This window comes from Sphaerodactylus townsendi, linkage group LG01 (genome assembly GCF_021028975.2).
Source record: "Sphaerodactylus townsendi isolate TG3544 linkage group LG01, MPM_Stown_v2.3, whole genome shotgun sequence".
NCBI classification, from domain to species: Eukaryota; Metazoa; Chordata; class Lepidosauria; order Squamata; family Sphaerodactylidae; genus Sphaerodactylus; species Sphaerodactylus townsendi.
In genome coordinates, this window is record NC_059425.1 from 111719125 (window position 1) to 111746650 (window position 27526).

Genomic DNA, 27526 nt, shown 5'->3' on the forward strand with positions numbered 1-27526 from the left:
CCAGTTCACAATAATGTAGTGTTGTAATACTGACAGTTTCTATTTTTTTAAAAATGGCAACTATGACAAGCAGTTTGGAGGCTGACAACAAGAACTGTACTTTGCAGCATGCATTAAAGCATATATCATGCTGACAACATGGTAAAATAGCAGTGCAAACACTATTGATGCACCACAGTAATGGTGCTGCTATTCCACATAAAAATTAAAACGCTGTAATAAAATAACTAAATAAATGAGACTGTAGTGAGTAAATAATAGAACAGTGGATTGTTGATTAAGACATCCATTATAACTGTGTGTACAAACTTTGGTAATTACATCACATTTCACTAGTGTAGAACAATTCTAAAGCTAGACATTTAATTAACATTGAGGCTTTAAAAATGACTGGAAAGTACAGGAAATCAATTTTAATCATGCCATTTTGAAATTTTGTGGGTTCTTTCTTTCACCACTTTCCCAAAGGGGGTCGCAGCAACTTACAACATAGAAACTGTATAAATGAGTGAAAAACAACATAAAAACAAATAATAAATATAAATTGTTAACATTAAAATATTACACTGTTCAAATATGTAGCCAACACCATCTTATTAACAGAACCCCCCAAACTTGTTTATTACATTCAAAGGCCAACCTAAACAATTCAGCCTTGCACACCCTGTAGAAATTAAGCAAGCCCAGAAGCTCATGAATGTCATCTGAGAGTGCATTCCACAGGGTAGAGGCCAAAGCTGACAAGGCCCTTCCCCTGGTAACAGCTAACCAAGCCATCCTGAGGCCAGGCATCTGCAAGAGGCCTCTAGAGGACGACTAGAGTATCAAGGGAGAGGGGAGGGGGTTGATTAAGTGCACCCCAATGCCAAATGTATTCTTGGGATAAATCTTCATAAAGAACTTTGCTGCTGAATCTAGTTTCTTTAAAAGCAGAATTATAATCTATTGGCAAGAAAGAGGCAAACAATTTGGTTCTTATATATAATAAATCAAACATAATATGAACAGCTGTGAAAGTCTGGCTTCTTGTGTAATTTAGTTTCGCCAACAAGAGTACTTCAATAATTCTTATTGGTATTCTGGTCTAATAAAAAGGCTTTTAAAATGCTAATTACTTAATTAATTATAACTTCCAGGTAGGACTTTATCTTGCAACATAAACATCTGAAATGATGACAATGTTTCATTAGTAATACAAATTGAAGGGTGTAGAATAATCATACTTGTCTTTTTATAGCATTGGCCATTTAAGGATTGCAAAGCAAGTCAAAAGTTAAGACAATGTTCAGGTGCATGGCAGAAATATGACACATTATGGTTGCCAGTGTGTTATTCTCTATGTTTTTGTTCCTGAGATTCCTGCCAACAATCAAATATACAAACAATTAAAATACAAGTATCATTGAAGATTGCAAAGCCAGCAATAAGCCCAGGAATAGAAGACAAGAACCAGCATTAATATTCTGGTGAGCCACTCCTGGGAATGGCTGCTGGCAACTAGGAGTAAATAAAACTGATTCATAGCAGCTCTGAAAGTTCTAGGACGACTTGGCTGGTTGTCAGTGGCGTATGAGGAAGGGGTAATTCTCGGTCCCTCGATGTCATTGTCACCAGATCTGAGTTGATCAGCAGGGGGATTATTTGACTCAGCTTGCTCCTCAGTCCTTTAAAATGCCCAGCCTGGAAAGGAAACTAGAGGCCTCACCCTCTAGAGAAGCATTCCTCTATCCGACGCTTGGCTGCTAACCACCTTAAGTATAATAACTGAAAGGATTAACTAAGTTAAATGGCAACTAGCATGTCCTTTGTTAAAAAACCTCTGTAACTTAATCTCTGTTACAAGAACATCAACAGGAAATTTATGTCAAAATTGTGAGGTAAAGGATTCCAGAGTTTAAAAAAGCTTTTTTTTTTAAGTTCTACCAACCACTTTGGGATTTTAGTGACAAGCTATTTCTCAAGCTTGGGATCCATGTGCTTCTTTTCTGTACTTAAATTTGAACAAACTGTTATTTTAAAAAACTTTTTAATTTTAATTTTGTAAATCTACCACGGAATGCTGATTTAATCTAAGTTTACAAAAACGGCTGGTTTTTTTCTGTCAGCACTGTGAGAAGTTCAGCTATTAAGTTTCAGCTAAGCACATTTTTGAATTCATTTTGTCAGCACCAGTCTATTCAATTGTTAGGGGAAATAATTGCTTTATGGAGGTATTCTTGCTTGTATTTAAAAGGATGCTTACAAAATATTCTGGCCAGCACTTGTAGCTGCTTCATGAATGGTTGAGCTACATAATCACCATAACAGAATGGATTTGAATGGGAGGTATTAATGTAGACTTTACTTGCCCTCACTGATTCAGAGCAGAACCTTGAGGATCTCTATGGTGGGGTCTTGAGATTAGGATCCTTTTCTGTGGAAAGATTTTGAGATTAGCATTTTGGGTTGATACAATAAGGGAGACAGGAGCATCTGTATCTTATATATGAACATCTAGCAATAGTCCTTATGGTTTAATGCTTTCTTTCTATAGAATACACTTTAGTAAGGGTAACCCTATACTGGTCAACTATTAAGTAGACAAGATTGCTTACCTGAAGCAAATGTTTTCATCTTTTTTAAACCCTTTTAGGAACACTGAGTCCTTGTTTTTGACAATGATGAGATGGAAAGATTGCCTACACACTGGTGAAGAAAATGTGAATTTTGCGAGACAGGATGAACTCAACAAGATTCACAGTGAAGAAGAAGAGAACCCCGGATCCCAGACCCAGGATAACATGCAACATGTCCAGACTACACTGATTTCCACTTGGGAAGCTGGATGGAATGTAACCAATGCTATTCAGGTGACTCCATGATTCATCATTCACAACTTCCATCACCTATTCATCATTTTTAAATTGTATTTCTTTTACTTGTTAAAGTTTCCACTTGCTGCTCAAAAGATTTTTTTTACATTGAAATAAGTTTTATCTAAGACATTATTAAGACATTTAAGACAATTTGAGATATGCCAAGGAGCACAAAGTCCCAAGGGACATCATACACTTGCTGGTCAAAATATAAAGCAGTGAATAAATAAAACTGAAGGCAGTTCCTATTTAAATTGTGATTGAAGTGCTGGATTTTTATATATTTGTAAAATATTTGAAGAAGACATGTATTTTCTCGCAGCCATCTCATGCTTTCTCCCTCCCTATCTTTTACCACTTTGTATTCTCCTCCCTGTTGGCATTTAGATTCTAAATTCTTTGATATATTAACATGGCTTCTATTTCTTTGTGTAGCATCCAGTATATGGATAGTGCTTTACAAGTTCTTATAGTGAATAACTGCATTGGTTTATAGTGTCTCATGCAAATCATACTTATAGTGTCTCATGCTTACTAAATATAGTGGTATTGAATTTAAGAAATACAACAGAACCAAAAAAGTAATCATTTCCATAAATTCATGTACATTCATGTAATTACAATTCACATGACATTTTGGTATTTGTTTACATTTGCAATAATTGCTGAATATCAAAATGAGAAAAAAACATAACAGAACCTTTACAGATATTACCAATTTATGCTTGGCAGTACTTGAATTCATATGAATATACCAGGTGCAGATTTATAAGGGATGCTAAACATCAACATAAAACAAATAAATTTAAGAAGAGTATTCCCACCCATATAGCACAGTTGTTATAATTTTATGTAGCATATGTTGTGGCTCGAATTATTGTTATATGTATTTATACTAAAAATTCAAAAAATAAATTTAAGAATTCATTTACCCTAGTGCATATTTTGCTTACATACTCCTTCCCTTCCATCTTAAGACAAAAGCAATTTTATTTAATTAGCTGTCTCAATGAAACTGAAAACCTAATATATATTTTCATTTAAAGAATAACTTTGTAGTGAAAAATCAGTTGCTTTCTACAACACATGGGTTGACTATGTAAACCTGCAACTATCATCAAAATTTATTTTATAATTGTATTTGCTTTATCTGCAAGGCATAATAAGCATTAATTCCTCTATGAATTTGAGTAATTTGAAAGTTAGAAGTATTGAATTCATAATATATGTATCCTTGTGTAGGCAGAAAGATATCCCAGTAAACGTTTCAACTCCTTGATTTAGCAACCATATTTTAGAAAGTCATATAGCTTACAGACTATCACCTGTAATTAACATGCGTTAATAGTATATTATTAGGTATTTTTAATATTTTAGATTTAAAGTACTAATTTGCCAGTACAAATCATTTGTTTCTCAAACACCTAAAACAGCTAGTCAATGAGTTTTTAAAGACTACTAATTATTATATGAAAATATAATGTGCTCAGGGCTGAGCCCTGTTGGACTTACTGGAATTTATTCTAAGTAAACTTCTACAGTATTGAAGTACTGACGAATTTGGGGGTTTGGGGGGAGGGGTTAATTGTTTGTGTTTTGTGCTATCAAGTAACTGCTGATTCATGGCGATCCCATAGGGTTTTAAGAAGAGACATTTGGAGGTTGTTTGCCATTGCCTGACTTTGTGTCACAACTCTGGTGTGCCATAGAGACTGCTATCCAAAGACTAACCAGGGTTAACCCTTCTTAGCTTCTGATAGGATCAGGCGAGCCTAGGCTATTTCAAATCCTCTGAAGATGCCAGCCACCGATGCAGGCAAAACGTCAGGAGAGAATACTGCTAGAACACGGCCATACAGCCCGGAAACCACACAGCACCCCACTTTTACAATTGTTTGCAAGTGGATTTTGATTTCTGCACAGCAAAATCCAGCTGCAAAGTACATTGAAAGTGGATTGAACATGCATTATTCTGTGTGGAAGGGGCCCTTGTTACCTTAAAAGATTAAAATGTTCGAATTTCAAGCAGAATTTTAAGTGATATCATTTCCTCCAAGTAAATTTTTCCACACTATGGGCTATTTCCCTACTCACATGCAAAAAGTGTCCTAAGCTTTAATACTTTGTATGCATTCCAAGCCTTGGGAGACACCAAAATTAAGAAGCGTATCTGTAGCATATTTAAGGTCTACCCTGTAGGCTTCACTTTTGCTCCTAATTTTAGATTTGTGGGACTTGTTTTGCAGCTCAGTATTTGAAAAATAATCTGTTTACACCTGTTCAAAGGCACTTTGATGCTTGTTCACATATTCACATATTCTAGGATAAGACCACAATTGGAAACAAGATTGCAGTTTAAGCTTTCTTAAAGACTGGGTAGTATTCTTAAAGACTGGGTCGCTACTTCAGTCACAATATTGTGATGATTTCTAGCTTATTGGTCATCAGCATGATTAGTGGTTTGGTGGCCAAGTGAAGGAGATCCCTGGCCTTTGTCATGCCAGATAGGGGTGATCAACTTTTTAAATATCTACTTTTTTCATGAAAAAAGCCAATATGCTGTAGCTGCATTCAGCTGTGCTGGGCTGCAGGGAGAGGGGTACTCAGAGATCGGAGCCTTGATCTCTGCAGGCAACCAGGCTCACCACCTCCCCACTAACAAAGCCAGCTGCCACCTTTGTGAATGGGAAGGGAGTTGCTTGCAGAGACTGGCGCTTTGATCTTTGCAGGCAACCAGGCTCACCACCTCCCTACTCTCAAAATTGGCTTCCAGCTTTGCAAATGTGGAGCTTCAATCTCTGTAGGCAACCCAGCTCACCACCTCCCCATCAACAAAGTCAAAACTGGCTTCACAAGCAGCGGGAGAGGGCTGCCAGTGAGATCTGGAATGCCCAACCTGGCAGGCAGCTAGGAAAGCTGAGAAAGCTGAAACCTTTTTGTTTTGTTTTGTTTGTTTGTTTTTGGCACCTGGCTAATTCTTCTGTAGTAAATTTTATCAATTACCATCCCTAATGTCACACCACCTCTTCTTTTAGATAATAACAGTGGCACTAAGATTGGAGATGACAGGAACTCAATAAAAAAGTTGAGACAATTGCATCCTGCTTCTTCTGACTTCTTTTTCTTTGTCTCTTTGTGCTCCTCAGCTGCAATCAGAGTCAATTTTAATTTTTGCAGAGCAATTCAGCTGTTTACAGACAGCTTGAGTCAGTTCAGTGGGTTACTTTCCATGTGCGCAATCTGCAGCATTTCATTTAGGAACATTAATAAACTGCCCAGTGGAAGTTCTAATCCCCCCTTTTGACCAGTTGTTATTGTTCACTGTTGTATAGCCAATTGTTTAAATGAAGTTAGTAAACTAGTCAGTCAGTTATTTATAAAGACTGTTGCTTTTTAAAAAAAAAAAGTCTTACCCTTCAGTGTTGTTAATGTTTGTGCATGCATATTTTTGCATAGCATTATGGCAGTCATGGTCCCAACCCATTCCACCCTGCATAACTTAATTACATGATCCTGCAGAAAGTCAATTTCACTTACTGTGCAGGTGCAGAAGCAGCTGTGAGGCAAGACAAGGAGATCTAAGGTTTGGCTCATGTCTGTTTGAGACTAATGCTGTAGTGAGATGTTGATTTGTAGCTGAATGTGCAATTCTCTATTGCAGCATGCAAATGCAATGACTTCTTTTCCTCTTTGCTTTGGTGAGATTTGGGTGAGAAAAACAGTTATGGTTTTTGTATATAATTCTACTTGTGGCCATAAACATTATCACCTTCCAAAACAAGCAAACAAGTGAATTTCACTTCTGGGAGAAGAGAATAGCAGAGATGAGCAAAAGTAGACCTTTGCATGCATTCTTATGGTTATTATCTACTCTCTCCCCCTTTTTTGCATTGTATTGTCTGTTGCTTTTCCATTTAAGCACACATATAGCATAGTAATAAGATAAATTGTATAAAATAATAATGAATTTAACAGGGGAATCTTTGCTGCCCTTAGAAGAATGATTAAAGCCATCAGATGGCTTTTACTGGTAGAAACTGAGTGTTAACAAATGAGAATGGCATATCTGTTTTGCCCTACCCAGAGGGAAGGACAACAGTGTTTTGCATTACACTTAGAGGTTGTTCTTCCAAGTTACCTTTGGAATAGCTTAAATATGAAGTACAAAACATATCAAATGGGAAAGTGTATATAATCTGCATGAGGGTGAATGGGGAACATAGTAGTACAACACTCTGAACGTACATGGGTAAAGTGTTGTTGGAGATATGGTTAAATATGAATCAGCCCAGTCTAGTGTGCAAGTACACTAAAAGGAGCTCTTCCAAACAAATGTATGCAAAAAGGAAAACTTACATTTATTTCAAGTAACTTCAGATCACAAGGATTGTTCCTAGTGAAAAGTAGATAGATAGAAACCTTAGTCTAAAGAGATAACTTTCCCTAACACAAGGGGGCATTCTAATATGCCATCACGTATGTTCAAGTGTGATCTGATTCTGTGGGAAAGCCCCAGCAGGAGCAGGTAGCCATTACATGTGATTGGCACAAAAGAAAGAAAATGGCTGCAGGGTGATGAAGGAGAAAGTTGGTGGGCAGGGCCCAAACATGGATAGCAAACTATAGAACACCTTAAAGATACATCGCGCCCCCCCATTGCCCAAGCATGCAGAAGTCGCTTAATCCAACTCCCCCTGTCAACTTTGTATGCCTTCTACATAGACAATGTTCAGTTTGTAACACAGGTTGTAAAACTTGTCTCTTGGCAATGGATTTTGATTTCTGCACAGCAAAATCCAGCTGCAAAGTACACTGAAAGTGGATTGAAAGTACACTGAAAGTGGATTGGTCAATATATCTGCAATCGTCACGTCAGTAGGACAGTAATGAAGTTTCACAGTTCCTTCTGCCTGCAAGACTCTTACATACTGGTTCAAAAGCCCTTTCTGCACGGCAATGGAACCGCACCTCCACCGGCATAAATTATGCCGGTGGAGGCTCGGGGACTGTTTGCACGGCAGCATGGAGCTGCCTCCGATCCATCGCCTCTACTGACCTGCCTGTCCAGCATCGCTCTGGAGGGCAGCAGTGACTCACCCATGCTGCCCTCCTACCTCCAGGGGTCAGTGGAGGCAACGGGGAAAGCGGTGTCTTCCAGCCAGTTCGGTTCACACCATGCCGGCGGGAAGACTCCACTTTTAAAGCAGCGGCTTTATGCCACTCCAGCGCAACCAAGATGGCGCTACTGTGAAGTTGCTCCTGTGCGAACGCTTCCCCAGGGATGGCGTTTTTGTCGTGCTGTATTCCGCCCGTGCACTGTTCTTTTCTGAAAGAGAAAGAACTATCAACTCTGGTTATCTTCTAGCATTAGGTAAAGGTTCATTAATACCAAAATCTTCTAACATTATAAGCCATTGTAACTCCCCACATGCTTCAGAAACTGATACAAACTCCACTTCAGTAGATGAGTGGGCAACAATATTTTGCTTACAGCGTGCCCAACTTACAGCACCTCCCCCATATAAAAACACATAGCCACTGGTAGATTTTAGATCTGTTCTTTCTCCAGCCTAATCTACATCAGCATATCCCAATAGTGTGGGATCTTTAGTTGCTGGCAGTGTCATCTGCTTCTGTGGGAAAGCCCCAGCAGGAGCAGGTAGCCATTACATGTGCTCAGTACAAAAGAAAAAAATGAAAGAAAATGGTTGCAGGGAGAAGGAGGAAGTTGGTGGGTGGAGCCCAGATATGGAGAGCAAACTATAGAGCAGCTTAAAGATACATAATGCCCACCCACCCCCCACCCTCATTGTCCAGGCATACAGAAGTCACTTATTCCAACAAGTGTATTCCTGTTTATGCTCTGGGAATATATATCTCTAGTAAGCCAGTAATATGTTTTCCCCTTAGCTGAAATGCCTATAATTTGGATGACAGCATTGGTTATATAAATTATTTTCTCAGATACGTAATTAATTTTTTATGTGAATATATGTTTTCCTGTTGCATGTGCAGGTGGCTAAAGGCCAGACTGTATGTGTTATCTGGTACAGCACCTCGAATACAGATTGAACTCGAATACAGATTGTCATGATATTGGTTTCACAGTCAAGAATGACTCCCTGGAGCTCTCTTCAGTTTTATGGTAGGGGAAAAGATAAGCACAGCAGTGCTATGCATACTTTCCCCTTTCCTGGACACAAAGTAGCATTGTGAGGCATTTTTATCAAGGAAGTGGCATAGCAGAAAGAGTTTTAGAAACTCCTTTCAATGCAGTCTCAACCCAGTTACTGTTTTTTAGGGTCAAAGATTTTATAGGTAATGCCACAATAATCAGTTGTCACCTGGAATCAGCCAAAACTCTAATTCAGTTATAGATAGACATAACTAAACCCCATTAAATTTAATGGAACATACAGCCCAATTTGGGGGAGGGGAGCGGGGTGGAATTCTCTTCTGGATGTGGCATGGACTTACACTGGCAGAGACAGGGACAGAGACAGAGTATACAAGTGTCTCTATGCTAATAGTAGAAGCATTCGACCTAAAATGGGGGAGCTGGAGTACAGAGTTTTGAAGGAGGACATTGATATAGTGAGCATCACAGAGACATGGTGGAATGAGGAGAACCAGTGGGATGCTGTTATCCCAGGTTACAGGCTCTACAGGAAGGATAGGACAGGGCATATTGGGGGTGGGGTGGCCCTCTACATCAAAGAGAGCATAGTGTCACATAAAATAGACAATGCAGGGGGAGCTGATTTCTCTACAGAAGCACTGTGGATATCAATACCAGGGGTGAAGCATAGTTTAACATTAGGAATATATTATCGTCCCCCTGACCAAAGTGCACAAGAGGATTCTGAGATGGAAAAAGAAATTAGAGAGGCCAACAAAAGCAAAAAATGTCGTGGTAATGGGCGATTTTAACTATCCCCACATAAACTGGAAAAATGCATGTTCAGGTCATAGTAAGGAGAGAACATTCCTGGATATGCTAAATGACTGTGGCTTAGAGCAGATGGTTGTAGAACCAACCAGGGGAGATGTGATCCTAGATATAATTCTATGTGGGACCCAGGACCTGGTGCAGGAAGTCAGTGTTGTTGAGCCGATAGGGAACAGCGACCACAATGCTGTCAGATTCAGTATCTCTGCATGCGAACAAGTGACAACTACTAATGTAGTTACATTCGCCTTCAGAAAGGGAAATTTCTCAAAGATGAGGGGGATAGTGCGCAGGAAGCTGAAAGGGAAAATCAAGAGAGTCAAAAATGTCCAAGGTGCTTGGAGGTTATTTAAAAACACAGTCTTAAAAGCTCAGCTGGAATGTGTTCCGCAGGTTAGGAAAGGCAGCGCCCAGTCCAAAAGAAAGTCACCATGGTTAACAAGGGAGGTTGAGGAAATTATTAGGGGAAAAAAGATGTCTTTTAGAAAATGGAAGTCTGTCCAGGAGCGGGGGCCCACCCCTCCCCGGACTTGCCGCTGCCGCCGCCTCCGCCGTCTTCGGCCCGGCCAGCCTCCCCACAGGGCTCGGGCGGGCCGCCCCCGTCGTCGCCCGCTCGGCCACGGGACCGAGAAGCGCGGCTCCCCGCGCGGCGCCGGATGGAGGAGGCGGGGAGTCCCTCCATCGACGCCGAGGCGGCTCCGGCGGAACGCGGCCGCCCCGGCCCTGGACTGAGGCCGGGGAGAGAGGAGGCGAGCTGGCCGGGGCGGCCGGGGCCTCGCCTCCGGCCGGCGGACACTGCGACCGAGATCCCCGGGGCCGCCGACGGGGGTTCTGCCGGCCTGACGCTCCCTGGGTGGGAGCAGTCGCAGCCGGCCGCTCCGCAGGCAGGCGGCGCTGGAGGAGGTGGCGTCCCGGCCTCACAGCTGGTGCCGAGCCGAGCCCGATGGTCGGGAGGAAGGCGTGGCTGGAGAAGGGAGGGGTTTTCAAGAACAGAGCAGGGTGGGGAGGGGATAAAAGGAGAGGAACGAGGACACCTGGGGGAGAGTTGTTGTGGCTGTGGGAAAGGGAAGGACGGAGACAGGAGACCGGAGGCTGGAGGAGAAGCAGGGAGAGGTTGGGAAGAAGACACAGGGGTTAGTGGAGGAGGAGAATAGCAGGCAGGGAAGAGAAGTGGCTAGAGGAAGGGAGTCCTGTGCTGTGAACAGGCTCTCCTCTTGGCTGCTTAGTCTGGGCTGGAGGGCTAGAGGAAGGGAGTCCTGTGCTGTGAACAGGCTCTCCTCTTGGCTGCTTAGTCTGGGCTGGAGGGCTAGAGGAAGGGAGCCCTGTGCTGTGAACAGGCTCTCCTCTTGACTGCCTAGTCTGGGCTGGATAGCCTGGGGTGTATTGGGGCACCCAATTTGAACCACCCCACACGACCAGGGGTGAGGCCGGGAGGTACCAACGCCTGGGAAGGGATAGGTGGGACGGCAACCGGGTACCCCTTTTGGTACCCTGGAGGGGGACCCTGACAAAGTCTAACTTAACTGATGAAGAATACCAGAGAGAACACAAATGGTGGCAAAAGAGAAGCAAGTTAGCTGTAAGGGAGGCAAAAAAGGATTATGAGGAACGCATGGCTGCAAACATCAAGACTAGCAACAAACAGTTCTTCAAATACATCAAAAGCAGGAAGCCAGCAAGGGAAGCAGTAGGCCCGTTAGATGATGAAGGAACAAAAGGTGTGCTAAAAGATGACAGGGAGATTGCAGAGAAGCTGAATGAATTCTTTGCATCTGTCTTCACCCAAGAGGAGGTGAGGAAAATTCCTGCACCTGAACCAAGCTTCTTAGGAGGTGAATCCAAGGAACTAGCGAAGTTAGTGGTAGACAAGGAAGAAGTTCTGGCAGCCATTGATAAACTAAATGCTACCAAATCCCCTGGCCCAGATTGCATTCATCCAAGAGTTCTTAAAGAGCTCAAGCATGAAATTGCTGATGTTCTCACATTAATATGCAACTTATCCCTGAAATCTGCCTCCATCCCTGAAGACTGGAAGATGGCCAATGTCACACCAATCTTTAAGAAAGGGTCTAGGGGGGACCCGGGAAATTACAGGCCAGTCAGTTTGACATCTGTTCCTGGTAAATTAGTAGAATCTATCATTAAAGATAAAATTATTAAACATGTAGAAAAGCAAGACCTGCTGAGGAAGAGTCAGCATGGCTTTTGTAGAGGCAAGTCCTGTCTTACAAACTTACTAGAGTTCTTTGAAGGTGTAAACAGACATGTGCATAAGGGGGAACCAGTGGACATTGTCTACTTGGATTTCCAAAAGGCTTTTGACAAAGTTCCTCACCAGAGACTGTTGAGAAAACTCAGCAATGAAGGAATAAGAGGGGAAGTCTTCCTATGGATTAAAAACTGATTGAGGAACAGAAAACAAAGGGTGGGTATAAATGGGAAGTTCTCACAGTGGAGAGATGTAGGGAGTGGTGTCCCCCAAGGATCTGGTTTGGGACCAGTGCTCTTTAACTTATTCATAAATGACCTGGAAGTAGGGGTGGGTAGTGTAGTGGCACCCACAGCTCACCTTGGCCACCATCCTGCTCAGCTGTGTCCCGGCTCCCCTCAGTTATGCTGGTGGTTACATTCAATTGCACCCCTTCCCTGAACTCAGCGGGGAGTTCATGGAAGGGGTACAGTTGCAGGGGACATGCAGTGTGCCCCACGTGGCCATTAGGAGTAGTGCCAGGGGCTCAAGCTCCCCACCCAGGCCCCTTTACCGATGCCACTGGTGGCATCTCACCTTTAAAAAATGTTCCCCATTGAAGCTTTTAATAGGACTAGTCTGTTCACAGGTTCATGCCAACACCAGAGAGATCACCCAGTCTATTTCATTCAGCAGTGAAAATATCTTACCTCTGCTATTGTCTCATGCTAACCAGAGAAATTAATGGCTTCTTTTTCTGCCTCTCACTGCTGAGAGTTTCCTGTATTTTAATAGTACTTTTAAGGTTTATTAGCAGTTCTTTCAATTGCATTTATTATATCAGCATAGAAGTGGTAGGTAAGAAGGGTCTTTTCTGTTATGATGTACATTTTTATGTATCCTTCAAGTGAAAGCTGTAACTGCAAGGTTGTCATTCCTTACTTGTCCTCAAGCAATACTGTTAAAATAACTGTAGACAGTTGTACATTCTCCTACTTCTGAATAATATCTGCAGGGGAAATCACATTTTGGTTTACTGTTGTCTGGCACAGATGCATTGACTTTTCAACTCCCCTTACTCTCAAAATTTTGTTTTCTGTGTAAATAATTTTCTGTAACGAAAAGTCCTGCTTTTAAGAAACAACACATGGATGCCAGAATCCCACAACTGTCAACCCAAGCTGAAACTTTTGGGCCAAGAATTTTTCTCCCTCTGTAGAATGTTTTTCTCAGATTAACTGTCAGTGAATACAGGGCAGTGGCCCATTTAAAAACAAAACAAAGAAGAGTAACCCCTAGTGTTCACAAATAAAGATTCATAAATTAGGAACGTCCTAATGATGATGATATGGAAAACAGTGTTTTCCATATAGTTACTATTACCCAAATTTTGGCATCCTATTATTCTGTCATTTAAAGTTCCACATGGCTATGTTTTTTTTTTCTCATCATGATTTTCTGGCATAACTGTTCTATACACATACATCATCTGTAATATTGCACCCAGCATGGCAACAAGGTGGTAAAGCAGAAATGCAATTGCAATGAACATGAAATATTTTAGCAAAGAGATATGAGATTTGGCTACAATACAAAACTATTTACAGTTCAGGAACATGACTTGACGCTTCATTTAGATCTAGAATCTACTGTCTTGATCATGATCTTCTTCACTGGTAAATTAAGTTTGATGGATCCTGTTAAACAGTCATCATTCTTTTTAAAGAGGTCAAGAAGATATAAACAACAAAAATGGAAAGATTGAAGCTCAGCAAAACAGAGACCTAAACAAAGGATGGCAGAGAGTCAGAGGACTTGGCCAAATACTTCCCATCCTTTATTAGGTGAGAAATCACAAAAAGCCATGATGTCAAAGATTTGTTACAGGAACAAAGAAAAAAAATCTTGAAAAAAATCTTAACCATAAAAGGGGTGTTTGCCTGTTGTGTAGATAGCTTAAGGGCCTTCACTATATAATATAAAACAAAGACATAACACACACACACAAACAGCGATAGAAACCTGCCAAAAGGAAAAAGGGCGTGTACCTGTTCACATTTCCTCCACAGCTAATACTTCATTAGGTGTTTCACCTCTATGGAAAACCCTTTGTCCAAAGTCTTGAAATTGTCCTGGAACCCAAAGTTATACACTACTGCTATTACTAAATGCTTGCTGTAATCATTAGGCATTCCTTTACTCAGTTTCAATAGTGGAAGAATATGACTAATGAACAAGTGAGGGGGAAAGAAAGTAGGGTCTGTAGAAAAAGACATTTTACATAGGTTCTCCCCCCCACATACCCACAACTGGGATAGAGACTATAAAACAGAACTTTATTGAATACAATAGTGGCTTCATGGTCTGCTGCTTGAATGCTGTAGCTCTCAGGGAGTCTCCCTGTGCGTTGATGCTGCTGTTATTTGATGGACTGAAACCTGCACAAACATAAAAACATATATTCCTCCCTTGCCATGCAATTTCACAGATGGAAAATTTTTCCAGATACACTGCATCTGGCTGAAGAGGCTCTCTCATGTAGTCTTTGTGGCACATACTACTTCTAACTTTTACCATGATGCACAAAGGTTGTTGAAAAAACCTCTTGGTGTGGCCCAAAGGGGCATGATCTTGCCTGCCTGGACACACCAATATAAAGAATTTTTCCTCACTGTCCACAGCTGCCTAAAAGATGAGACCCTAAGAAAAAACATCTCTCTTTTGCAGGGAGTTATGAACCCATTGTCACTCATACCTTACAGTGCTGAAACTTTGTTATGGATGGCCCATCTGGTGGCTTCACTTTCCAAACCTTTGGATTCTGAAGCTGTATGTGCTTGGCTTGGGGAAATGTGTTTCTTTTGGATACCGCTAACAACAGAAAGCCTGTTTGAGATTTGTCAGACCACACTGCTCCATTCCCCACTGCCTCTAAGACTGGATGTCAAGAACCTCTAATCAAAGAGATTCCCAGGACAGGCCAGCAACACCCAAAATTACAAAACTTTGGGATGCCTGTGTCAGTAACTGTCACTAGTCCTGTTGTCTACCCAAACATCCAGAAGCCAGGGGGTAAGCTTCCAACCTTCCAGGAATTAAAGTCAAGGAAGTCACCCCTACAAGATACACCACTTGCAGAGCGAGTTTCACAAAACAATTCACAAAACATACCTAAGGAATCCTTAAGTATGTTAGAAGAAACAGTGTACTCTGACAAGACTCCAGGGTGAATACTGACCCAACTGGCTTTTCAAAGACTGTCTCTTTGTGCATTTAGATTGAAAAGAAAGAGCTCTGTGTGCAGAACATATAAAGAAAACTGGATTAGATTTAGATGAAGATGAAGCGAAAGTTAGGGGGAGGAGGAACATTAACAATTTAAGATATGTCAATGATACTACATTACAGGCAGAAAATAGCAAGGACTTGAAACAACTACTGCTGCAAATTTTAAAAAGAACATGCCAAAGCAGGACTACAGCTGAACATCAAGACAAAAGTCATGACTACGGGAGAATGATTCAACTTAAAGGTGAACAATGAGGAAATTGGAATTGTCAAAGACTTTCTATTCCTTGGCTCCATCATCAAAAGGAAGACTGCCACCAAAAAATCAGATGGAGATTAGGACTGGAAAAAGTAGCCATGAAGGAGCTAGAAAAGTTTATTAAGTGTAAGAATGTGTCACCTTCAGTTAAATTCAAGTTAGTTCATGTCATAGTATTCCCTATTATTATGTATGGGTGTGAAAGTTGGGCGTGGTGTGAAAGCTGGGCAGTGAAGAAAGCTGATGGGGAGGAGGTAGGTTCCTTTGAAATGTGGTGTTGAAAGAGAGAGTTACAGATGCTGTGGACGGCCAAAAAAATGTACATTCTAGATCAAATCAAGACCAAACTGTCCCTAGAAGCTAAAATGACTAAACTGAGGCTATTGTACTTTGGTCAGGATCCAGGAATTCTGGAGTTCAGTACCCTGAACTGGAAACCCTCTGGGGAAATTCTGCAGTCCATGGGGGTGTTAGATCTAGTGGCTTAATGAAAGCTTTGTTTTGCATATGGGGAGGATAATTTACCCTCTAACAGCGTGTCACCATTTATGAAGCACAACACTATGAAGGAGCACAAACTCGCAGCATTCAAATGCTTGCCGATTTCCTCCCTTAGCTTAGCTCTTAGCTATGGAGCAGCTCCATTTCAAACACAATGGGAGGTTGCTCCAACCTAACTTACCAGGAGTCATGCTCCAAAACTAAGCTCTTTTCAAATGCAGTTTCTATCTTTTGGAGATCAATTACATACACAACTGAGAGTCTCATTCACACTAGAGAATCATATATAATGAAGCATCCCATCAAACCTATTTTCCCTTACATATCATGATTTCAGCCTGTAATTATGAGCCGTATGCATGTCAGAAAGCATGTAGCATGCCAAGTGTTCTCCATAAATAAGTGTTTATCCACATGACCCAAATATGCCAAAAGTTTGACCCAAAAACTATCCTCTCTTGTATATATATACCTGTGTTAAGGCCTGGTGGAATGCTCTACCTCCAGCTGTCTGGGCCCTGTGGGACCTTGGCGAGTTTCGCAGGGCCTGTAAGACAGAGCTATTTGGAGGGGCCGGCCGGGGGTGGAGCTTTTGGAGGGGCCGGCCGGGGGTGGGGCATTAATTACTGTAAAAAAAAGTTCCTAATTTCCAGATGGTATCTTTCTGTCCATAATTTAAACTCATTATAGCAAGTCCTATCATCTAGTGCCAACAGAAACAACTACTTCTCCTCTAATTGACTGCCTATCAAATACTTAATACTGCAGGAAAGAAAGGGGGGATGTAAATCCAAACTCTTCTTCTTCTTCTGTTTAAAGTAAAAAAATAAACCAGAAAATCCATCCATTGTGAACTAGAATTCGCAATCCATACTGTATATTCTGCAAATATTTCACATTAATTAATCCAGGACTAGAGACGCAGATTAGCATAACATTCTCACATACAGGAATACAGAGCTTTTAAGTGACCAAGCATCATAGTAAATCACAATTTATCATAAAATGAACAGAGTGCCAAAATAAATAGCCTACCAAGCAAGTAAAGAGTCCCCTGGACCCAACAGAAGTTAAAGGGTCCCTACTCTTACTAGCCGGCAAGCTCCGGGCTACGAGAAAGAAGAAGAGAGGGGAAGGCGAGGGCGTGGAGATGGAAAAGCAGACCCAATTAGTAACCCCCTCTCGGCACACACAAATAATTAGTAACCCACACTCGGGAACTGGTGAGAACCTGCTGGATCCCACCTCTGGTATCATCTCCATCAGCAACCATTTTATGGTTGCACTTCCTACCCTGTGTTAGAATTCCAAAAGTGCTTGCCAGCTCAAAAAGGATAAGGACTCCTGACATAAGTCTTTGTATATGATAGCCGATACCTTGAATTAAGCCTGTAACTAATAAACAGCCAATAGAGTGGCTGCCAAATGGGAGTAATGTGCCTACTCCATCTACCTCCATAATAACTGAGTTTCATCTTTCAGGGAGATGCATCTTTCAGTGCCAACTGGAGTATCCAAACTGATTTTAAGTGGAGACTCATGTAGAGTGTATTGCAATAGTCTAGTCTTGATGTTACTGTGATCTGAATCCTGCGGGCTAGACTAGCTGTGTTAAAATAGAGACCATCTTCTGGACTAGACTGAGTTGGAAGAACACTTCTTTTTTAACAGCTGCATCAGTTTGTTTCCCTAGGAGTAATGTTAGATCAAGAAGAAGAGTTGATTTTTATAGCCCACTTTTTGGTACCTTTAAAGAGTCTTAAAGCAATTTACATTTGCCTTCCATTTCCCACAACAGACACCTCGTGAGGTAAGTGAGGCTGAGAGAGTTCTGAGAACTGTGATTAGCCCAAGGTCACTCAGCAAGCTTCTTGTGGAGGAGCAGGGAAAACAAACTTGGTTCATTAGATTAAAGTCCTGTGCCCATTTGGAGGAGTGCAGAATCAAATCATTCTGTGGATTAGAATCTGCTGTTCTTAACTATTACACTCCAGGGTTCTTAACTGGGTCAGCAAAGGTCAGCTGAATACCATCAAACATAGAAAAATGTCCCACTAGATTTCCACCTTCCCAGCTTCCAATAGCTTCACTTTTCCAGGATTTATTTTCAATTTAACCACAGGACCCAGGATATCTACCCTATCTCCATAAGATTTGTGTGAGGAAACATGGAGCTTGGGTTTTGTCAGCATATTGATGAGACCAGCTTGAAAACTACAAATGATTTGTCCTAAGTACTTTACATAGATTTTGAAAAACATGGAGGATAGAATTGTACCCTATGGAACCCCATAAGATAGGTCCTGCATTCATGATAACTGATTTCCAGTGGCAACCCTTTGAGACTAGTCCCTGAGTAATGAATTGAACATCAGGGATCATCAGTGTGATCCTTACATGATTTTAGCAGGCAAGAGGCCAAAGAGCCAAGGTACAAGTAGTGGCCTTCACGCATCCCAGGATCCCATTAACACCCATCACAGAAGATGGATCAAAAAGAGGCATAAATAGACTAGGTGCTATATTATTTTTTCTGACTGACCTATGTTACAAGCGGCATCTATATCACAGAGTATTCAACTAATTCTCAATTCCTGAGACAATTAAGGTTCATATTTAGGAATCAGCAGATGCTAACTGTCTTGAACAACTGGGTTGAACTAGCTACTGTAATGATAATAGAGTAGTAACATAACTCTGCCACTGTCATTGATACTTTATAGGTCTTCCAATAGGCTCTATAGTATAATCTGTCAGATTCAATACAAATTCTCTGCCAGCATTACTCTAGGTATCTCCCAGCTACCTTCTGGCCACTGGGCTCCTTCCTTCAAAGGCTCAGTACAAAGATTTAATCCAAGGTGTAGTCTTGTGGTGCTCCTTCTTCCCATTCAACCTCTTTGTGTCCTCAACCCAGCCAACTCTTTGTGTCCTCACTAGGCCTCAGAAGTGGAAGCAGAAGGGCATTGCTTCCCTTGTTCCTCTACTCCACAGGCAGTAGCTCTCACAACCTTGAGCTGAACTTGTTTCTCCTCCCCAGTCATTGTCAGGAGTCTCCCTTTTAACCTGTACTACCTTCACTCCTCCTCCAATGACACCCAATTCTGGGTCTTCTTTTAAACATGTAGCAACTGCAAACCTATTAAAACATGAGGAGGCACCTAGGAGTGCCTTACTCCTCTGAATCCTTTTCCAAAACAGAGGGAAACTCCAGAATAGCTCCACATGGTAAAAATTTATTTCTAACAAGAGTGGGTCTTATAGACCATCTTATCCAACCCTGTGTTCAGTATAGGAAACTGAGAGTTACAGCACTCATTTTCTATAATTTAGAGTTCATTTAAGATTGGAAATATTATTTTTCCCCTACATTTTACTGCAGAAGCATTGAATTAATTTGTACAGGTCTGTGAGCTTGAAGCAGGCAAATTACAATCACTCCTCAAGGCCAACACTTAAAACAGCGTTGGATAAAGGTGTTACATTCTTGGCAAAACCAGCCAGAAAATGTACTATTAGGTGCAGAAAAGCGAATGAAGTTAAAATAACAATATTTTGAGGTTTCTTTTCTCAGGCACTATTTCAAGCACCATGATTGCGAAGCATGGTTTTCTCCCTATTAAAAACCAACAAAAGAATTGAGTCTAATTTCGGACAGCATTCTGTAGTACGAATGGGTTTTTTTATATATAAAATAAAACAAGCAAGAAGAAAAGACTTCATACCAAGAAATTTTGGTAATGGTGCTTTAGAACATACAAAATGCCACTAGCATGCTAATTCTGGGCAGAAATGATCAGAATCTCAATAAATGATGCATTTTTATAAAGACAGAAAGTTCTTACACACACAGTACTTCAAATAAGCACGAGGACAATAGGTTTCCTACAAATACACAAAAGCAATATATTTGAAAGGATTTCCTCACGCAGTTTCTTCAGAGTTTGTAGAATAACCCCTTGCTCCTTTTTCAAGACTCCTGGGAATTTTTATTCTTTTAATTTTCATCTCAGTCAGGTCTGTGGATATATTCAAGTATGTAGCTGTAAAAACATTTAGGATAGCCAAAATATGTTGCCTTTACATTACCAGAGCAAAAAGTGAGAAAGGTTAATGGGAGCTAATCTTTGCAGCCTGTAATTTCTTATAGTATTCCTGTATATTTAGTGAAATGTAGGGCTTTTAATCCACTGAATATTTTTCCAGTAGCTGCATTTTGTACCCTTACTTTGATATTGCCCTGACCCTGAGAAATAGTGGCTCTTAGCACAAGGACTAATCTCATACACTGGAACTGAATGGATGCTTGTCCTCTTGCTCCGGCACTCTATTTGGTTCAAGAAGATTATAGCAAGGATGTTTTACGTTGAAGAGATTTCTTATTATTGTAAATGCAACCAAAACAACATCATTCCATCCCAAGATGCTAAAACAAGATTCTGGGGGGAATGGGGAATCAGCTTCTCTTGCATAAATGCCGTTTTTATTTTAAACTGCAAGCCAAGTGTCACTTTTGTTATCTCAAAGCCATATTATCCCAATCCAATCCAATAACCTTTATTCGGCATAAAACCAGAAGTAGCATACATTCCAAGTACAATAACAGGATCATTGTTACACATCATGTAGAACACGGATTAAAAATGTAACAACTGCTTCAGAAATTTCTACATTAGGGCTGTTCAATAGCTTAGACATTTTTAGTTTGTCTGAGAAAAACATAAATTTTAGAGGTAGTAAAGCTCCCAGATTGGTTCTAATATCATTATACCTCGAACAGTAAAGCAGGATATGAGGAATTGAGTCCATAGTGTTGGGACAGTACCGACTTCAACGCTCACTTTGTGGGATGTTTAGGAAACAACCTTGAAGAAAGACAGAGGGGAATGAGTTGCACTTGTCATGACCCATCTGCACTTATAATTAACAAACTGTTCTAAATATACTGCAGGGCTAGATTTCTGGGGTGTGATCCCAAAGTATAGAGGGGAACAAGAGCTTTGCACAGCACTCAGGAGAGATTGGTATTCCTGGTCATACAGTCTGGTCTTCAGACGATGGTAAATTTCCATGGTGGTAAGCATATGAAGAGGCTCCCATGAGAAACCCAAGGAGAAGATTTTTTTTTCCAATATGAAGCCACCACTTCGAAAGCTGAAGCTCCCTCAGAAGCCCTGCCCTCAGAAGCCCTGCCCTCAGAAGCCTCAGAAGCCCTGCCTCTGTAGTACTCTTCTTCTCCAGGTGGGTCCTGGCCTTGCCTGTCTCAGTTTCAGGTTTCTAGCAGAGATAAGCTTTTTGGATCTGTGCAGAAGCATAGATGCAGCCAAATCTTAAATGTTACAGCCCATGCCCTAGTTTCTATCATATTATCCCTCACTGACGACCATGGTATTGCTGGATCCTTCCCCTTCATTTGCATCCATTTATCCACAGCAGATCCCAGTGAAGGCCATGATGTCCAATCAACAAGAGGTAGTTTTTGAAAAGCTGCAGGTTCTTCAAAGAGGAACTGCGGGTGCCAAAGTATTGATATCCAGATTATTCTGGAGCCCCAAGAAACCAGTGTACCTGCCTAACAACTCCCCCCCCCCCCATCTCTCCTGGCATCCTATGTGGCAAGGGCCAGGGCACTTGAAAGGACTGCACCTTTAAAAGGGCTGCTGGCAGCATGCAGGAACTAAGGTCTGGGGTATGGTCCAAGCAATAAGTTGGAGCTGAGCTCAATTTTGCACCACTTGTGCTGGCACTTGTCCTGACTGTATTCCCAACAAACCCTCTGATGTGTGTTGTGCTTGAACCCTGGCCTGGCCTGGCCTGGCCTGGGAAGAATCAAGCCTAGCTCTGGTGTGAGGGCCAACCACCTCCACCCACAACTTGCCACTGATGAAATCCCACCGTGTGGTCCCACTATGCAATGCCCATTTCCAGAATGCTTCATCATATTCAATGGCTGCCAAAGACTGGGCCCTGAAGACACTGACCATGTGGTTGGACAAATATCAGCCAAGGTCTGGGTAGGCCATTTGTACCATCCCCATGAAGACTGTGTAGCCCTGCATCAAATTGTAGAACATATACTTAGCCCTGCCTCTGTAGCACTCTTCTTCTCCAGGTGGGTCCTGGCCTTGCCTGTCTCAGTTTCAGGTTTCAAGAGGGAAAATCTGTCAACATACTCATTGAGGATATGCTCTCTGAGCTTGTGAGAAAGGTAAAGCCCTCATGGTGCTCAAAGTCCTAATGAGCCCCACATCCCAGGAAGGGGCAGACCTTATTGTCATGCCAGATCCCCTCTGGGGGAATGTGCTGCCCCTGACCTGCAGCACAGCCCCCAGGCAGGCAGCCCTGGGGTATGGGCCATCTAATAATCTCCCATGGTATGTGTGCAATTCTCATCCAAGAAAGACTCACCTGATGTCCCATCATTGCAGAAGTGATATCTGGCTGACCTGCAATGCCATCAAAAGCTGGTGTGCTTCTTAGTGGGCACCTGTCTGGGGGGAGCGGGTATGGATGGAATGGACCTGGTCAAGGAAGAAGACTGATGCCTCCATATTCTCTTGCACCCAGATCCGGAAAGACCAGCTCAGATGGTTGAACCACATGTTGCTCCATGGCACCAGACATGCAATGAGAGCCTGCAATAGCCCTCAATTGAATGCCTGTGCAATTCCCTGGAGTTATTCATGCCCAATGGTGGGGCAGGTGGGGAGTGAGAGGAGTGGGACCAGGCAGGAGAAGGCCATGGTGCCCCTGTTTGCAAGGAGTCTGGTGGACTCTGACCTTGTGGCCCATATCGTTTGGCCCAACTGATGCTCCAAGAAGACACTGGGTCTGTGCCACCAAGGCACAGACTGGCTGATGTGCTGGACTGGCTGATATGCATATAGGCCACCACCTGCCACCCTCCTTTCAACTCACTCCCTGGCTCTGTGCTGCAAATGTGGCCCCGGGTACATCCATGGGCCATGGTTTCTGCTGATGCCTATAAAAAGAAAAGTGCTTTTTTTAAAAAAAACTTTAAAATGTATATAAATAAGCATAGTAATAATTCAAGCCACAACATATGTTACATGAAATTATAACTATTGTTCCATACATGTGATAATACTCTTCCAAATTTTATCCAACCAAGACAAATCCTGTCAAGTCACAGCTGACTTACAGCAACCCAGCAGAGTTATCAAGGCCAGAGACATTCAGAGGTGGTTTGCCATTGCCTGTCTCTGTGTCATGACCCTGGTATTCTTTGGCGGTCTCCCATCCAAGTACTTTCATGACAGACCCTGCTTAGCTACTGAGATCTAATGAGATCAGGCTGGCCTGGGCTATCCAGGTCAGGACTTTCTAGGAATACAGATAGTTTAATATGTAAATAAAATATTTAATTTTGTCCACATATGCTGTATGTGTAGGGTTTGTTTGTTTTTTCCTACCAAGCTGTAGCTAATTGAGGCCAGATGTGCAGAGGCTTCCTTGTAATAACTACATACATGGCTTGGATTGAAAATGGGCCGCAGCCCTTTGTTATTACTATAATTATTATACTGAAGCTGGGCAATCAAGAGCATCTTATCTGGCCGGTCAGCATCCCTGGCTGATCCCGGCTCCAACTCCCAATTCTATAAGGCAGGACAGAGGTATTGGGCCATGAGGCGTTCGCCCCATTCTTCATGGCCCCCACACTGCTGGGATGTCGGGCTTGCCTGCAGAGGCCTTTATGGCATGCGCCCCGAGCCCGTCCCGCCCCAAGCCTCTTATGGAGGCCCGCATAGGTGGGGAGGTCCAGCATGCAAGCTTGGCCTCCCCCCAAAAGATGTGCACCTCTGCCCAAACCGCCCCCACTAGGGCTGCGATGATGAAAGAAAAAAAACTAGTCCCATCCCTTCCGGGAGGGCGGGTAGGTCAGTTTGCTTCCAGGCGTCGAAAAGGCTGAAGCAGCCGCGTGCTAGTTAATATAGGAAGCGTGCTCCACTCAGATTCCCACGTGCGCCAGCAGGCTCATTGCCGGGTGGTAAGGCGCAGCCGCCCAGCCAACCCAGAAACAAGCATGCCCTTCCTTTGGAGCTCTTACAGCGTGTTCTGCCCCCTGTCGCAATTGCGGGCCTAGTTGAATCTAGTGGTTTCTGTTGTGGCAGCCAAAATAATGTATAATGTGGGCATCCAAATTTTTTGAGAAAGACATTCAACAAAATTTAACAAAAATAATTCTGGAGAAAGTACAACATATTCAGACTATACATTAACATGGTTGTCAACATTTGCCAATAATTTCTTGTATGTGTACTAGAAGCTATTAGCATATTACAACAGGGTGTGCGTTTGTGTGTGTGTGTAACATGCATTAATTTCCCCACAATTCGTAGGAAAAGTCTGCTAAATTCTTGCTGGTCTCACCAGGCAAGGATGATATCGATTCAACAGTTTGATCATGTTTTTGCACAGCCAAGACTGACCAAAATAGATAGACCAATTGGTGGGGGGAGTGGGGGAGAAGAAAATCAGTCTCTGTCCATCCTGGATCAATCTGAAGAGTTACTTTCAACTTCCAAGTCAGAGAGGAAGTTCCTCCTTTCCATCATGGCTTCCTCCAATCAAAACTACTAACAGTGCTATCCTAAGCAAAGTTAATGTTTTCTAAGCCCATTGACTTCTATGAATTTAGAAGTGTGTAATTCTGCTTACTGTAGGACTGCACTGTTGCTCTATTGAAATTTTAGTTGGAGCAGTCTCTGGTAGAACCATAGGCTAAAGGGTAACAAATTCATCCCGTGCAGTTATCCACGTGCTGTTAAGACAATAAGGATAACTTAACTACATAAATAATGTTCTCTTTTTCTCTCATTCAATTGCTTTTTATGAAATGAGAACCACTGACAAGAACATGACTAATGTCCACAGTATAGTTTAAAAGTTTGTTACATATAAATGGGAAATGTCGAGAAGGACTGTTTATCTGAAATTGAATCTTTTTTTTTATCCTCAGCTATTGTTCAAGAGGTTTTTGGTTTCTGTATTAATATGAATCAAATGGCAATAAGAAAAACACACTGTGCATGGAAGACTTTAATTTGAATGGTAGCCCATCCTTTTATATACTTTAAAATATAAGTGCAATACCATTATCTTCATTTCATGTAAATATTTCTGGAAATTTTTTTGCACAATAGGGCCATTACTGCCAATCACAAAACATCCAGGAAAATTCAGACAATAGAGGTTTTACTTCTTAAACACGATCCCATAAGACAGAGGTATTGTCAGCTATTCTGAACATGAGTGGGTCAAAAATTCTTCTAGGTGCACTAAAGAATCGGCACCAAGCTGAAATGGAGCCCCTCCTCCAGTTGCAATATAATTAATTAAAACATTCTTCAAAACTAGGAATTTTCTCTAGTTCAGATTCCTCTAAGATTCCCCACATCTGAGAATCTCACCAGTCCATTTTCATGGAATTCTATAGTTGCAGTCCCAATAAATGTACACTAGGTCTTCTGTTATTTATTTATTTATTATTTATTTATTATTATATTTGTAGACCGCCCCATCCCCTAAGGGCTCTGGGCGGTGAACAGCAAGCGTCATAGACAATTCAACAATAACAGTTACATTTAAAATCAATAAATACATAAATTACATAAAAATTACAGCGTTCCATGCAAGTCACATGACGTCCAGTATGAAACTATCAATAGATAAAAAGACCCCTCCCGGAGAGATCTAGCACATCTGTAAAGATGTGGCATATACATTTTTGAAATAAATAAATAGTTTGTAGCTGCATACCTAAAGAGCAGTGAGGACATACATAGTACCTAGTAGTGAGAGTGAGAAGGAGAGAAAATATGATAGGTATGTATATAGTTTCACACTAAAGTACTCATGAATATTTATCATGTATATTTATCAATCATTGCTGCTAAAAGTGCCATCTTCCTTTTATCATTATCGAGCCACTATTGAACATTAATATGCACATTGACTAAATAACTGCTTTGCAGCCTTTTAAATTATGCCCGCAATCACATCAGCACTTAATATTTAATAGGAGCTTGTCTCCATAGTTGGCTTGTCTTCAATTTCTTGGCTTCTCTGGATTTCTGTGCCTTTGCCAGCAGCTATTTTTTTCCTGCTAACTTCATTCATCATGAATATACACATTTTTGGCACCTATTATTTACAGAGACATGTTAATGTAATAGCGATCCTTCTGTGCAATTAGCAAAAGGTAGCCGCCAACAGCTGCAGGTTTGAAAAGGTTGTTTCTAGTTTGAAAAGGTTGTTTCTAGTAAACATTTTGCCTCAGGGTTTTTTGTCCTCTCTATTTGTGTCTCTAGGGGATTTTTGTTCTAGGTCTGCCATATGCTCTACTCCACAGTGGATACAGCGGGCTGTTTCTTATTATCCTGGCTGCAGTTTTCTGCTGCTACACTGGCAAAATTCTAATCGCTTGCCTGTATGAAGAAAATGAAGATGGGCAGCTCGTGAGAGTGAGAGGCACGTATGAAGACATTGCTAATGCCTGCTGCAGAGAGCTATTTCCGAAACTTGGTGGCAAGGTTGTCAATGTGACCCAAGTGATGGAACTGATCATGACATGCATTTTGTATCTGGTTGTAAGTGGGAACTTACTGTCGCATAGCTTTCCAGCTCTACCAGTGACTGAGAAAACATGGTCAGTGATTGCATTTGTAGCCCTGCTGCCTTGTGTGTTTATCAAAACCCTCAAACTTGTCTCCCAACTTAGCTTTCTCTGCTCGTTGGTCCATTTTGTTATCATCTTTGTTGTGATAACTTACTGTCTGACCCAAACACATCACTGGTCCTGGGCAAGTTTCCACCTCCCTGTGGAGTTTGAGGAGTTTTTGGTTTCAGTAGGAGTGATCATTTTCAGTTACACATCACAAATATTTCTCCCTACCCTGGAAGGGAGCATGAGAAATCCTGCTGAATGCAGATCCATGTTGAACTGGACTCACGTCTTAGCTTGTGTCTTAAAGACATCCTTTGCTCTGACCGCCTTTCTGACATGGGGTGAAAAAACAAAGGAGGTCATTACTGACAATCTTCCATCAGCTTTACAGACTTTAGTGAATTTGTGCCTCTTAGCAAAAGCTCTCTTGTCCTACCCATTGCCTTTCTTTGCAGTGACAGAAATTTTGCATGCATGTGTATCTCAGAGGCAGAAATCCAGTTCCAAATTGCCATTGTTTGCTGTGATTCTTAAAAGTAGTGTCCTTTTGTTAACTCTGCTGATGGCCATGTTTGTGCCCCATTTTGCCCTGCTAATGGGTTTAACTGGCAGTGTAACAGGTGCTGCAATGACTTTCCTCTTTCCTTCTCTTTTCCACTTGAAGCTTAAATGGAAAAGGTTAATGTTCTTGGAGAAATGTGCAGACATTTCCGTATTTATCTTGGGCATCTTTTGCAGCTTAGCTGGTCTGATGTATTCCATAAAAGGCCTACTCAAAGCATTTGGGCAAAAGTAA

At 41.7% G+C, this 27526-nt stretch overlaps 1 protein-coding gene across 1 annotated transcript; it reads left to right on the forward strand.

Annotated features, from left to right (window-relative positions):
• Window positions 1-2603: 2603 nt before the first annotated feature.
• Window positions 2604-27526, forward strand: LOC125437686 (vesicular inhibitory amino acid transporter-like). The gene is made up of 2 exons (XM_048505527.1): window positions 2604-2849; window positions 26375-27526. Exons 1-2 carry the CDS (start codon window positions 2604-2606, stop codon window positions 27524-27526), a joined length of 1398 nt encoding a protein of 465 aa, XP_048361484.1.

Coding starts and splice junctions, on each gene's coding strand:
- LOC125437686 (XM_048505527.1), top strand. CDS start 2,604: ATGTTTTCATCTTTTTTAAACCCTTTTAGGAACACTGAGTCCTTGTTT. Junction 2,850..26,374: donor ATGTAACCAATGCTATTCAG/GTGACTCCATGA, acceptor TTGTGTCTCTAG/GGGATTTTTGTTCTAGGTCT.